General features: G+C 38.6%; 1 protein-coding gene across 13 annotated transcripts in view; it reads left to right on the top strand.

The window, feature by feature from the left end:
* Mllt10 (MLLT10 histone lysine methyltransferase DOT1L cofactor) overlaps positions 1-15,905 on the top strand; it is a 270,901-nt gene that overhangs the window by 146,576 nt on the left and 108,420 nt on the right. For all 13 annotated transcript variants that reach the window (XM_045134579.1, XM_045134577.1, XM_045134584.1 and 10 more), the window contains one exon: positions 10,543-10,638. In XM_045134579.1, the coding sequence (XP_044990514.1) occupies positions 10,543-10,638 (96 nt within the window). The remainder of the gene's footprint in view (positions 1-10,542; positions 10,639-15,905) is intronic.

Below are 15,905 nucleotides of genomic sequence, written 5' to 3'. Positions count from 1 at the left end.
TCCATCCATTTTTCTGCAAATTTCATAACTTCATTTTTCTTTACCGCTGAGTAGAACTCCATTGGATAAATGTGCCACATCCTCATTATCCACTCATCAGTTGAGGGACATCTAGGCTGGTTCCGTTTCCCAGCTATTATAAATTGAGCAGCAATAAACATGGTTGGGCATGTACTTTTAAGGAAATGAGATGAGTCCTTAGGATATACGCCTAGGAGTGCTATAGCTGGTTCATATGGTAGATCAATCTTTAGCTATTTTAGGAATTTCCACACTGATTTCCACAATGGCTGGACCAGATTGCATTCCCACCAGCAGTGTAGAAGGGTTCCTTTTTTTCCACATCCCCGCCAACATTTATGATCATTTGTTATGATGTGGGCCAATCTGACAGGAGTGAGATGGAATCTCAATGTAGTTTTAATCTACATTTCCCTGGTGACTAGTGATGTATAACATTTTTTTAGATGCCATTCGTATTTCTTCCTTTTGAGAACTCTCTATTTAGCTCCATAGCCCATTTTTTGATTGGCTTGTTTGATTCCTTATTATTTAACTTTTTGAGTTCTTTGTATATCCTAGATATTAATCCTTTATCAGATATATAGCCGGTGAAGATTTTTTTCCCATTCTGTAGGTTGCCTCTTTGCTTTATTCACAGTGTCTCTTGCAGTGCAAAGTCTTTGTAATTTCATGAGGTCCCAGTGATTAATCTATGGTTTTATTGCCTGAGCAGTTGGGGTTGTATTCAGAAAGTCTTTGCCAGGACCAATATGTTGAAGGGTTTCCCCTACTTTTCCCTCCAGCAGTTTCTGAGTTTCAGGTCTGATGTTAAGGTCTTTAATCCATTTGGACTTAATTCTTGTGCATGGAGAGAGATAAGAATCTATTTTCATCCTTCTACAGATGTATATCCAATTTTTCCAACACCATTTGCTGAAGAGGCTGTCTTTTCTCCAATGTTTATTTTTGGCATTTTTATCGAATATCAGGTGGCTATAGCTACCTGGACTTGCATCTGGGTCCTCTATTCTGTTCCATTGATCTACATGTCTGCTTTTGTGTCAGAACCACCCTGTTTTTGTTACTATGGCTCTCTAGTATAGGTTAAAATCAGGTATGGTGATACCACCAGCATTATTTTTGTTGCTCAGTATTATTTTAGATATTCTAGGTTTTTTATGATTCCAAATGAATTTTTGGATTGTTTTTTCCATTTACATGAAGAATGCCTTTGGAATTTTGATAGGGATTGCATTAAATGTGTATATTGCTTTTGATAAGATTGCCATTTTCACAATATTGATTCTTCCAATCCATGAACAAGGGATGTTTCTCCACTTTCTAGTGTCTTCTGCAATTTTTTGCTTGAGTGTTTTAAAGTTGTCACTGTAGAGATTCTTTACTTCCTTGGTTAGGTTTATTCCAAGGTACTTTATTTTTGCTGTCAATTCTTGAAGCAGTCATTGATGACCATTTTTGTAGTCCTTATATGGTTGTGGGATTTCTTTTTGCATAAAAATATCTTACTTTGCGGGTGTGGTAGCACACTTCTTTAATCCCAGCACTTGGGAGGCAGAGATAGGTGGATCACTATGATTTCGAGGTCACCCTGAGACTACATAGTGAATTCCAGGTCAGCCTGGGCTAGAGTGAAACCCTACCTCAAAAAACAAAACAAGCAAACAAACAAAAAAACCTTTTCATTTTCTGCACAAATTTGTAATAAACTCTAGAAATCAACCAATCTCTCATCATCCATCTACACACACACACACACACACACACACACACACACACACACACACACACACACACAATCTGTATCTATCTATCTATATCTACATCTATCCACTCTAGTCCAGTAGTCCAGGCTAGCCTTGAATGTATCGTTATCCTTCCACTTCTGACTCCTCATGGATTTAAAGGCATGTGTCACCACCCTTGGCCTAATTTTTTTTGATGAAAGACGAGCTTTACTTTTAATTTTAGATATTTTTTTGTGTCAGTCTAAAAAAGTAAATTTTTAAATATATTTATTTGCAGCTGGGTGTGGTGGCACACACCTTTAATCCCAGCACTTGGGAGGCAGAGGTTGAAGGATCGCCGTGAGAATACAGAATGAATTCCAGGTCAGCCTGGACTAGAGTGAAACACTACCTTGAAAAACCAAAAAAAAAAAAACCCCAACCAACCAAACAAGTAAACAAAAATTTATTTGCTTGAGAAAGAAAAAGAGGCAGGGGGGGGGGGAGGGAGGGAGGCCGGCCAGGAGGGAGAGAGAATGAATATGAATGAGAAAGAATGGGCACACAAGGGCCCTCAGTCACTGGAAACTAATTCCATATCCTGATGTGGGTACTGGGGAATCGAACCTGGGTCCTTATGTTTCTTTGTAGGCAAGGACCTTAACTGCTAAGCCATCTCTGTAGCCCCCTCAAAGTAAACTTTATATATGATTGCCAAAGCCAGATTTTCTTTTCTTTTTTTCTTAATTAAATAGAATATTTGAGCCAGCTGTGGTGGCACACGCCTTTAATCCCAGCAATTGGGAAGTAGAGTTAGGAAGATCACCTTGAGTTGAAGGCCACCCAGAGAGTGAATTCCAGGTCAACCTGAGTTAGAGTTAAGACCCAACCTTGGGGGTGGGAGGAAGTGTATTATTATTATTTTTTGCAAGCAAGGATAGAAGAGAGAATGAGCATGGGTGTTCCAAGGCCTCTAGGTGTTGCAAACAAACTCGAGATGCATGCTATACTTTTCATCTGGCTTTACATGGGTACTGGGGAATCAAATCCAGGTCGTTAGGCTTTGCAGGCAAGCTCCTTGACCACCGAGCCATCTCTACAGCCCTGTATGTGTTTCTGTGTTTAAACCCGTACTTAGTTTACTTTGTTTTTTCACTTTATTTAATTTTTTGGTTTTTTGAGATAGTTGTGTCGTTGTAGCTCAGGCAGACCTAGAACTCACTCTGTAGTCTCAGGTTGGCTTCGAACTCACAGGAAACCTCTTACCTCTGCCTCCCAAGTGCTGGGATTAAAGGTGTGCCTTACCATGCCCGGATAAACTGTTCTTATTAAACTAATTGAAATTAAACTTTGGTCTTTCACAGGCATGAAATTTTGAGGGCAGAGCTTTTGAATATTTACTCATTCATGTCCTTGCTACATTGTTCTGTTACATATTTTTTTATAAAATAGTTAAAATGTTGTTCAAATAATAGAATGAGTATTTTTGTGATAACTCAGTTGAGGGCTGCTTAGCATGCATGGATCCCTAGGCTTGAATACCCAGTGCTGCATAAGCAGCAGGAAGATTAGAAGTCCATTCTGAGTTACGTTGCAAGTTGAGCTCAGCCTGGGACCTTTCTAGGAAGAAAAAGAAAGTAAAAGAGTGGATAAAGAGAAGGCTTACCACTTATAGGTACTTGCTTGCATTGCATAGGTTGATGTCCTTGGTTCAGTTCCCTGGGAGTCCCCACGTAATAATGCCAGATGCTGGATTTCATTTTCAGTGGTTAGAGGCCCTGGTGCACCCATTTTCTCTTTCTCTCTGTACCTGTTTCTCTTTTTCTCTTGTTTCTTTATCTCAAAATTTTAAACAAGATAAGAAGCATGAGGGAAGGAGAATGAAGTAAGAAGGAAGGAAAGGAAAAAGGTAATACTGCCTTTTTTTTTTTTTTAAACTAATATCTTGGCTTTTGTCCTAGGTTTTTTTTTTTTTTTTGTTTTTTTTTTTTGATTTTTCGAGGTAGGGTCTCACTGTAGCCCAGGCTGACCTGGAATTCACTATGGAGTCTCAGGGTGGCCTTGAACTCATGGCAATCCTCCTACCTCTGCCTCCCGAGTGCTGGGATTAAAGGCGTGCGCCACCACGCCCGGCTTGTTTTTATTTTTTGCATCGTATATTTTTAGTTTGAACAGCTGAATCTGTCATTTGCTTTTCTGGCATGTATCTTCTTCCCTCCCTCTCATCCTCCACATTCTACTATTATGATTCTGAGCTATATGCACACCACCTTTACTTTTCCATTTAAGGATGGAACACCCTTTATCTACTGAGCTATTTCTCTTGTCATACTTTGCTTTTATGATTAGAAAGGGTTTTCTTTTGTTAAAGTCAAATAAAACAAAAATATTTGTTTCAGTTTGTTTTTTAGATTAATTTTTATTATAACTGTTATAACTGATTTTTGTCTAAGATTTTCCTTAAATCTTTAAGCAGTTTTAGAATCATTATTAAATAATTCTAGTCACTACCTGCTGTTGAGTGAAACTGATGTGATGAAACTGAAGTCTTTTCTTTGATCATCATCTTATACCTGTCAGTATGAACATAATCTATGTACAATAAGTTCAACTAAAATTTTATAATACTTTTTTCATATGCATTTCTTCATATGTTTACATAGTATCAGAGTTCTGATCATTCCATGGTTTACTTTGTTCTTTTTTTTTTTTAAATTTAATGTTACCTTTTTTTGTTTTGTTTTTAGAGATAGGGTTTTTGCTGTAGCCCAAGCTGACTTGGAATTCATTGTGTAGTCTCAGGGTGGCTTTGGACTCATGGATCCTTCTACCTCTGCCTCCTTAGTGCCGGGATTAAAGGCATGTGCCACTATGCCCTCCCCTAATGTTACTTTTTTGAGGCTATGTTGGTTTCCCTAGCCCAGGGGTTTACCTGGAACTCACTCTGTCACCCAGAATAGCTTCAAATTCACAGTGATCCTCCTACCTAAGCCTTCTAAGTACTGGGATGAAAGGTGTGTGCTCCATCATACCCAGCTTTGTTTTGTAGTTGCTCCACACAGAAATCTTTTTTATTTCCTTTAAATAACTATTTGAGAGAGAGCGAGGTGGGGGAGGGCGGGCAGACGGGAAGGAAAGAGGGAAGGAAGGGTATATGGGTCCACCAGAGCCTTCTGCCACTGTAATGACACTCCAGATGCATGTACCACTTTTGGCTCTTAGATGTACTGGGAAATCAAGCCCAGGCTGTGAAGCTTTGCAACCAGGTCTCTTCAACCACCAAGCCATGTCTCCAGCCCATTAATAGTTTTTTTTTTTTTCCCTTTTTTTTCAAGGTAGGTTTTCACTGAAGCTCAGGCTGACCTGGAATTCACTATGTAGTCTCAGGATGGCCTCTAACTCATGGCGATCCTCCTACCTCTGCCTCTTGAGTGCTGGGGTTAAAGGCGAGCGCCACTACACCTGGCCACTAATAGTTTTTTACATGTGTATATGTGTATAGTTTGTGCTCTTTCCCTCATGCTTAAGGTTTGTTTACATTGTCTTATTCAGGATCACTTGCTATTAATTATTCCAGAATTTATATCCTGGAAAAATAATGCCCTATATGGGAAGAACATCATGAAGAAGGGTAGACATACTACTTTACTTTCTTTATAGGGAGAATAGTTATGGTGTAATACATAAGATCACTTGTGCTTCATAAATATAAGCTGGGGGGGAGGGAGGGAATTTTTTTATAATCATGGAAAATGCTAATAAAAATTTAAAAAAAAAAAAGTAACAAGCTGGGCGTGGCAGCACAGGCCTTTAATCCCAGCACTGGGGAGGCAGAGACCATAGTTGGAGGCCACCCTGAGACTGCAGAGTGAATTCCAGGTCAGACTGGGCTAGAGACCCTACCTCAAAAACAAACAAACAAACATAAAAAGTAACAACTACTAGGTGTTACCCAAGATTAAGATTCCAGTGTCACAACAAACCTGGCATCTTTAAAATAGGCTTAGCGGTTAAGGCCCTTGCCTGTGAAGCCTAAGGATCCGGGTTGGATTCTCCAGGTCCCATATAAGCCGGAAGCACATGATGGCGCATGCATCTGGAATTTATTTGCAGTGACTAGAGGCCCTGGCATGCCCATTCGCTGTCTCTCTCTAATAACTAAATCAAAAATAAAATATTAAAAAATATAAGCTAGATAATATAATTGAATATATGAGTGTGTTCACACAAAACTCCAATATTTACATTTTGAATTTGTATCACCTAGCTCCAGAGGCTCAGCATGTTGTATTCTACTCTAGTTTCAATTATCTATGGTTGTTTGATAAACCATTCTACAACTTTTAGTGTATCAGTTAGTGCTCAGCAGGGAAGCAGTGACAGTTCATCTTTCTTCCATATTAGCTGGGTTTACCTTGTGAGGTCACTAAATTGGTGGTTTGTTAAGTTTTCAGTTTTGGTCTTGTTTATGTGGTCGAGATTATGTGCTGTAAATATAGGCAAGAAGAATAGGTATCCCAGTTCTCCATATATGGCTTCATTCTCTACCTGTTCTATCAGCCAGAGTGGGCACTGATTGATCCCCTCCCCTCCCCTCCCCCCTCCCCTCCCCTCCCCTCCTTCTTCCCTCTTTTTTCTTTTTTTTTAAAAAAATATTTATTTATTTATTTGAGAGTGACAGACACAGAGAAAAAGACAGATAGAGGGAGAGAGAGAGAATGGGTGCGCCAGGGCTTCCAGCCTCTGCAAACGAACTCCAAATGCGTGTGCCCCCTTGTGCATCTGGTTAACGTGGGTCCTGGGAAACCAAGCCTCGAACCGGGGTCCTTAGGCTTTACAGGCAAGCGCTCAACCGCTAAGCCATTTCTCCAGCCCTCTTTTTCCCTTTTTTCCTAAGTAGCAAAGGTGGAAGCTATGCCTGACTTCTTAAAGATGTTTTATTGAAATTGTATGTCATATACTGTTGGTGAAAGCAAGTCATAAATAACTCAGGTTCAAGATACTGGAGAAGGGAACATTTTGTGTGTGTGTGTGTGTGTGTAACATGTATAATATGCAGGTGTGCTGGTTGTGGCCTGCCATGCATATGTCGTGGTGAGAGGAAAATATTGGCTCTTCCCCTCCTACCTGTTTTCCTTGAAAACAGACTCTGTTACTGATTCTGGAGCTGGGTGTTTTTTGTGAGCCTCAGCATTCATCCCATCTATTTTTCCCATAGGTCTGGGGTTACAGATGTGTGTTACTCAGCTGTTTACATGAGTGCTGGTGAATTGAACTCCAGTGGTCTCTGGCCCCCTTCAAGCCTTGATACTTACCCAGAAAGCCTTGTTATGGCATTGCGTCAGCTGTCTAGCTCCCCCTGGAGGAGGGTTTTTGTTTATTTTGAGGTAGAGTCTCACTCTAGCCCAGGCTGACTTGGTATTCACTATGTAATCTCAGGGTGGCCTTGAACTCACGGAAGATCACCATGATCCTCCTACCTCTGCCTCCCGAGTGCTGAGATTAAAGGCATGCACCCCTACGCCCAGCTGGGTGTTTTTTTTTTTTTTTTGATGACACAATGATACTTCCTTGCCAAAAATAGAATTATGATTCTTTATGAATCATTTACCATAATTAAAATAACTTTTGATAAAAATTCTGTAATAACGAATAAAAAGATTTGTTGTAGCCGGGTGTAGTAACATAAACTTTGATCTCAGCAATTGGGAGTCAGAGGTAGGGGGATTACTGTTATTTGGAGGCCAACCTGGCTAGAGTTAAACCCTACCTTGAAGAAGAAAAAGGAAACCAAAAGTTTTGCTGTGTTAATTTTTTTTTTCTGGTAAAAGTTTACTTAAAAGAAATTTTTATATACGCCAAGGCTAATATATATTCAAGAGTATAAACATTTTTTTCTTTGGATTTTCTAAAAATACTCTTTAAAGTATATTTCAGATGACTAAAAATATATCCAAATCTGTCACAACAGTGTGAAAGGCAATGGACAAGTATAGGATATTTTAAATTAACAGAAATAAGCCATCTACAGCAAACTTGCTTCCAAGTAAAGCAAAAGAAAAAAGCACAAAAATTCTGTAGTGTGCCAAATGTGTATTTCAATTTACTGTATGAATCTAACAAAAAATTTTGGTCATAACTTACCTGATATACATAGATGATTTAAAAGTAATAAATGAAAATTGTTTTAAGATAATACAGAGTGAATTCTAGGTCAGCCTTGGCAAGAGTGAGACTTTACCTTGAAAAACCAACAAAGAAGAAAAAAAAAGGAATGTAAAAGCCAAGTCCAGTTTCTATGCAAGTGAACTATTGTCTAATAAAGCAGATTTAAGTGAATATGCTCTTTGGAATATATTTATATATAGACAGATCTACCAATTGTAAACTATGGTTAAAGGAAGGGGATAAGTGGGATGAAAGAAATCTTTATACTATACTTACATATTGACAAAGCAGAACATTATACTTTTAAAATGCTTTTCATTCATAGTATTTTTGCCCAAATATTTCTACCTTGGATTTCACTAGAGTTACATTTCCTCATGTGTTTCAAACGTTGAGAATAAGATGCACTCTTCAGTTTTAAATAAAGATTAAACCAAAACTATTATAAAGTTTAGATGACAATAGATGCACCTAATCATATAATCTTAATATTTCATCTTTGATTTATCAAAGCAGAAATATCATTGTTACACATTAAACCATTATTCTACTGAGATCAGAGACAATGATAAGGCATATCTCCTATTTAACAAAAGTCAACTTTTCAATTTTGATCAGATGGAACACCAAAAGGATTATATCTGTCAGTTTCTTTGTCATTTCTTCCATATAACTAGCATAATTTACTTACCTGATATAAAATAGAAAAATATATTCAGTATTTTTAAAAGAAAGCTGAAAATATGATGTCTTTCAATTGTATATAATATACAATATGTTCCTGATAAATGCCATCCATGTTGCATGTATAAAGGTCACTCAGAGTTCCACCATCAGCTCATTCGTTTCCAGGCTAAATATATCTTAACAATTTCAACTGAATATATCACCTTTGCACCCTGAAGAACTTAGCTAATAATAAAGCAGATTGTTGAGTCATGGTGACTAGAAAGAATGTATCAAGTTGTAGGGACCTTAAGGAATGGAAAAGTAAATTATTAACCATAATTTAATCATTCAATAGCCCATAAGCAAGAAACAGGAGAATGTCATTTTGTGTCAATTTTAATGATACAAAGAGCACAGGAGTAAAAACCTGATATTTCACTTATGTTGTATAATAAGCTAACCAAACTAAACATGGAGGATAAATTAGAAAACAGATTAATTTTATTTATTTTTCTATGACTTTTATTTAATCAGATCTCCTTTTCAAATAAGGCTGAGGTATAGTACACTGGCAAAAATAATAGGCAAACAATAGTGACAAAGTAACAGATACCCAAAACCAAAAACCAGGTCAGAAAAACATCATATATAACCATTGATCAGATTAAACCAGCAGGAGATAAATTACTTCTAAATCATAATCATTTTAGTGATATTTGTCAACTTTGCAACATCTTTAATCATTTGTGAAGTAAAATTTATGTTAAAAATGGAAAGGAAGTACGGGGAAGTTAGTTCACTCCAATAAATTACCTCTCCAATTCTTATAAACATGCTTAGAAGCACAAAATTGAGAAGTAATAATTAAGACTAGAAGAAACTTGGTTTAAGTTATGAAGCCAATGCAAAAATACAACAAAATAGAACCAGTGGGGTTGCCCCTCACTGAAAATCTGTATTAAAAAATAATGCTGTGTTAATTTTCATTTTGTGTCACATTTGTGTTACAAAAGTATCAACACTATAGTAAAAACGTAAAAAAATCTTACGCACTTTGACCAGGAATCAAGAGCAAACAGTGCAAGTATTTGGAATATTGTAGTAAAACATGTATTCTTAGTTCTGCTGAAATGTAATCTCTTTTCATGCTTTAAATGGATTAAGTGGTTTGAATGATTAAATTTAAACACTATGAGAAATTAATACATTCAACTAGCTCTAGAAAATTTCACACCCAGTACTGTTTTTAAACATAGCTCTTTCAAACAGTTCAGAACATTTTCATTAAAATCCCATGACATTTAACAAAATTGGAATCCTGTTTTTCACTCAATGTAAAAGTGAACTAGTGCTAATACTTAATATTAGCATACCTATAACTTTGCCTCCTTTTTTGGTTATTATTGATGAATGATAAGTGTGGGGCATTTTAAAATAATTTAGTTTTATTTATTTATACATGTAAATTATGACAAGGGTCGTGAATATATTTTTGGCATGTGGATGTATAGAATGTGTAGTGTGGTATACTTGGTGTACATACATATATGCACACAGACACATGCCTCATGAAGGCATGAGTAGAGGTCAGAGAAGGATGTTTGATGTTTTCTATCAGCTATTGTATATTTCCTAGAGACACATCCTGTCTCTGGACTGAGAGCTGCAGTTTTCATGAAGCCCAGTGATTCTCCGGTGCCCACTGTGCATAGGACTGGGGTAACAGGCATGCATGGCCATGACTTAGGAATTGAACAAAGGATGAATCAGGCCTTCATGCTTGTGTAATAAGCACTTTCAATCACTGAGACATCAATCACCCCAGCTGCACAGAAATGACTTTTTTTAAAAAAACAGTAGTATTTATAAATGTTTCTAGTGATGTCATAATAGAATATTATTTATGAATAGATTATAGTTCAAATGTAAATTTCTGTTTTGTTTTGATTTGTTTTAGAAATACAAAGAAAAGGACAAACACAAACAAAAACACAAGAAGCAGCCAGAATCATCACCTGTATTGGTTCCATCCTTGACAGTTACTACAGAAAAAGTAAGTTTGTAGCATCATAGTTCCCCCACTTCAAAAAAAAAAATATATATATATATATATTTTTACTTATTAGCAAACACAGAGAGAAAAGGGAGGAGGGAAGGAGAGAGGGAGGGAGAGAATGGGCATATCATGGACTCTAGCCACTGCAGACAAACTCCAGATATATGTCCCACTTTGTGCATCTGGCTTTATGTGGGTACTGGAGAAGCGAACCCTGGGCTGTGAGGCATTGCAAGTAAATGCCTCAATTGTTAAGCTCTCTCTCCAGCCATAGTTACTTCTATATAATAGCTAATTATGTGTTGGATTTTTAAAATTTATTTTATTATTACTTTTTGGTTTTTCGAGGTAGGGTCTCACTCTAGTCCAGGCTGACCTGGAATTCACTCTCTATTCTCAAGGTGTCCTGGAATTCACAGTGATCCTCCTACCTCTGCCTCCCGAGTGCTGGGATTATAGGCATGCACCACCACACCCGGCTTTAAAAAATACTTTCATTTATTTCTTTGAAAGGGGAGAGAGAGAGAGAGAATGGGGGGGGGGGGGAGAGAGGGTGTGTGTGTGTGTGTGTGTGTGTGTGTGTGTGTGTGTGTGTGTGTGTGTTGGGGAAGTGGAGCATGGGCATACTAGGGTCTCTTGTCACTGTAAAAGAACTCCAGGCACATGCTCCCTTTTGTGTATCTGACTTTAGGTGGGAATTGCCCCCAGGCTGGCAGGCTTTGCAAGCACACACTTTTAACTAATGAGCCACCTTGCCAGCCATCTGTTGGTTTTAAATCTCTAAGAAGCATATTCATTCTTAGCTTTCTGATTTTAATTTTACCAACTATCCAACCATATTATCAAGCACTGAGAACTTTTACTTCTTGGTCCTCTATGCTACTTTTCTATTTACTCTGTATGTTTTCAAAGAATAGGTAAAGTTAACAAGGTGGAGGTACCATTGAACGTAAGAATTTGAGTTGTGAGGTGAACTTCATCTACCTGTGGCTTTGAATTCTGACTTCACTGCTTACTCACGGAACTTTAGGACAGTTTGCCACTTTGCAGCTCAATTTCATTATCTGTAAAGTAGGGCAAATAATTGTTGAAATTGGATGAGATAAAACACCAAGCAAAGAAAATGAGCCTAGCATGATGTGGCACACACATTTATTCACAGCACTCAGGAGGCAGAGGTAGGAGGATTGCTGAGAGTTTAAGGCCACCCTGAGACTACATAGTGAATTCCAGGCCAGCCTGAAATAGAGCAATACCCTACCTACAAAAAACAAAACAAAATAAAAAAAAGAATATCAGCCAGACAAAAGGAATATGAGAAAAAGAGACAAGCATAGTAGTGTACACCTTTATTTAATTCCTGCACTTGGGAGGCTAAGCTAGTAGGATCTCTCTTGAGTTTGAGGCCAGCCTGGGCAACAGAGTGAGTTCCAGGTCAGTCTGGGCTAGCATGAGACCCTGATTTAAAAAAATACAAAATAGAGCTGGGCAGGTTAGTGTGCACCTATAATCTCAGCACTTGGGAGGCAGAGATAGGAGGATCACTGTGAGTTTGAGGCCAGTCTGAGACTACAGAGTGCATTCATTCCAGGTCAGCCTGGGGTAGACCTTATCTCTAATCCGCCCCCTCGCCCCTCAAAAGGAGGCAGTATGTGTTATGAAATGTGAAGATGAAAGTCATGTTAGAGCTTGAGCAAAGAAAAAAAAAAAGGGAATGATCTAGTTAATTATAATGACGTAAGAAAATTTGCTAGAAAGTTTAGTGATTGCTGGATACACGTTTCCACTTGCAAATGGTTATAGATTTAAAGTGAAACACGTGGCTTGTAATTTTTCTTAACTCTTATCTTATATTGGGGGTGGGCACAGAGTAGGATTTAATCAGATTCTACCATTTGAGTGTAGTAAGTGATTTGATGCTAAATACTGGGGGAGTTTCACTGATGAATCATGATTTAAAGTCATTAGGTAAGGAAGCAAGGTCAGCAGAGGATAAGGGATGTAGTAAATAATGCATGATTTTTGGTGACATTGAAATGATGGTTGGAGCTGGCCATGTTGGTGCATACATTTAATCCCAGCATTTGGGAGGCTGAGGTAGGAGGTTCACTATGAGTTTGAGGCCAGCCTGAGACTCCGCAGTGAATTTTAGGCCAGCCTGGCTGGAATGAGACCCTATTTGAAAATACATACATACATACATATATACATACATGCGTGCATACATACAAATTAATAAAAAAAGATTGTTGGTGGCCAGTTATGGTGAGCCACACCTTCTATCCTAGTACTTGGGAGACAGAGGTAGGAGAACCACTGTGAATTCAAGGTCTGCTTGGGACTAGAGTGAGTTCCAGGTCAGCCTGGGCTAGAGTGAGAACTTCCATTGGAAAAAAACAAACAGAAGGAGGATTGCTGTGAGTTCGAGGCTACCCTGAGACTACATAGTGAATTCCAATTTAGCTTGGGCTAGAGCAAGAACCTACCTCAAAGCACTAAAATAAAAATAATTATAAAAAGACCAAAAAAGAAAACCCACTAACAAAAAATGATTGTTGGAGTAGTAGAGAGTGAATTAGTTACTAATGAGGTGATAGTAAATAACACACGGTGAGCGAGATGGCTCAGTGGTTAAAGGTACCTAATGGCCTGGGTTTGATTTCTTAATACTTTCAACATAAATCCAGATGGACAAAGTGGCATATACATTTGGAAGTTGTTTGCAGTGGCAGGAGACCCTGGTGCACCCATTCTTTCCCTCTCCCTCCCTCCTTCCAAATAAATAATTAAAAATATTGAAGTAAGGCTGGACATGGTGGCACATGCCTTTAATCCCAGCACTTGGGACGCAGAGGTAGGAGAATTTTCATGAGTTCGAGGTCACCCTAAGACTACATAGTGAATTCCAGGTCAGCCTGCACCAGAGCAAGATCTTACCTCCAGAAATGATGATCAGAATGTCTCTAGTTTGCCAAATCATGCTGAAATGGGACTTATTTTGGGAGTTCAAATGCAAACCCCAATCCTGATCTTGTATATGCTTTACTTAATAAAGAATTGAAATAAAACAAGACTGAAGAGATTAGTTTTGTGAATTACCATATTTATTTAGAAGTCAGGAGGGAAGAGTCCACAGACCAAACAAAGAGGAATGCCAGGAGAGGTTAGTTTGAGGACCAATGGGTGTGGAATGGATACATCCACATGGTCTAAGTCCCCATGTCTGTATCCTTTCTCTGCTGCCAGGGTGGGAAGGCCAAAACCGTATAGGGGGCCAGAAACCTCAGGTGCCAGTAAAGACCACCAAAAGCCTCATGAGCAGCCAGGCTTTTGGGGGGGGGGGGTGTGGTAGAGGGGTGGGCTCCAGGGCTGAGTCTGGGTGCAGTGTCTTCAAGGGACTGGGTTTGAATGCACATACCTGAATAATTTTAGCTCTGCAGCAGCTGCTGCAGGTGGCAAAGTGAACATGTGGGTAATTTCCCTCTTAGTAGTCTAACATTGAGACTTATTAGTGGTAGTATCTAGTGATGGAGCTTTTATAGCTGTAGGGTTTTAGATAGAGGCTAAAAATTAGCATTGAAGAAATTTTTCCATCTCCTTATCAGTGAGATAGCTACAGAGTAAGCAAGGTGGTCAAGGTTGATATATACAGATGCCGGGGCATTTTGAAGGCAGAATGGGATAGCATTATGAGCTTCTTCTCAACTCTGATGGCTGGTAAACAATTTGAGGCATAGGTTCTTTTCAGGGGAAAGGTGTCATCCTATTGTAGGATTAACAGACTCTTATGTTCTGTTGACAGAAAGATAAGAAGAGGTCAAGAAATGCAAAGCTATCTTTTACTCTGAGTTCCAGGGTTCATAGATGCCGTAGTAGATACAGAGCACATTGACATTGAAAGTCAGGCCTGGAGAAATGGCTGAGTGGTTTAAGGCACATGCTTGCAAAGCCTGATGCCCAGGGTTCAGTTCTGCAGTCCCATGTGAAGCCAGATGCACAAGGTGGCACATGCATCTGGAGTTCGTTTGCAGTGGCTATAAGCCCCCAAATTGTTCTATCTTCATTGTTCTCTCTCAAATAAATAAATAAAAATAGTAAATTGAAAGTCACATAAGACTTAATTGACTACTGAAACCCCCCCCCCCCCCCCCCCCCGCCAAGATAGTGGCTTAGTATGTACAGCTTGGCCTTGAATTAATGATCCTCTTGAATCACCTTCCCAGGTGTTGGGAGTACAGGTGTGTGCTAACATACCTGGCTTATTACTGTAGTACTCCTTTTTAATTGATATTTATCTGAAGGAGGGGGGTTCGAAGGAGGGAGAGAGGGAGTGCTGCTACAAATGAACTCCACACGCACATGTTTGTCTGTGCCTCTGGCTTTTCATAGGTACTAGGGAATTGAACCCAGACTGTCAGGCTTTGCAAACAATTGCCTTTAACTGCTGAGCCATCTCTCCAGCCCTTTTGTAATTTTGAGAGGCCTGTACTTGAAGCCACTTGTGATCACATACTTTTGAATCTTGTTTGATCATCTCTTAAAACCTTTAAAAAAAAAAATCGCAATTTGTGTATTTCTTTTTAAACTAAAATTTACTAAAAGTTTTCTTTTGTAAGTTTTTTAAAATGAATGTGTGGATGTAGGTATATGTGTGTGCAAATACACATGCATGTGTTCATGCATATGGAGGTCAGATATTATCCTCAGGTAAGCCATATACTTTTGATCTGGAGCTCATCAATTAGGATAGACTGGCTGACTAGAAAGTTCCAAGGATCCTCCCACCTCTGCCTCCCGGTGTTGGGATTAAAGCCAGTGCCATTGCATCTGGCTTCTACCATTTCTTTTTGTTTTATTTTTCTTATATATCACCTCTTTTACATTGTTAACCTTTTCCATTAAGGTCAACATTAGTTACTTTCTTTTTACTGTGAAAATACCTGACAAAGCCTACTTAAAAGGTAGGAAGGGTTGATTTTGGATTAGACTTTGAGGGGATATAGTTAGTACGTCATGGTTTTGATGATATGTTTAGCAGGAACTTAAGATGGCTGGTCATACTGCATACCCAGTCAAGTAGAGAGAAATGAATGCTGTTTCTCAACTCATTTTCTCTTTTCCTGTTTATATAGTCTGGGCCTCTGGCTTTGTGGATATTACCACCAACATTCAGGATATCTTTCCTCCTTTAAATCTCTTACAAGACTTGTCCAGAGGTGTGTGTGTTATTTGATTACAAACCCATTCAGATTGGCAATGAAGAT

This window comes from Jaculus jaculus, chromosome 15 (assembly GCF_020740685.1).
Source record: "Jaculus jaculus isolate mJacJac1 chromosome 15, mJacJac1.mat.Y.cur, whole genome shotgun sequence".
Lineage (NCBI taxonomy): Eukaryota > Metazoa > Chordata > Mammalia > Rodentia > Dipodidae > Jaculus > Jaculus jaculus.
The sequence above is the reverse complement of the archived record's forward strand: the minus strand, read 5'-3'. Positions and strand labels throughout refer to the sequence as shown.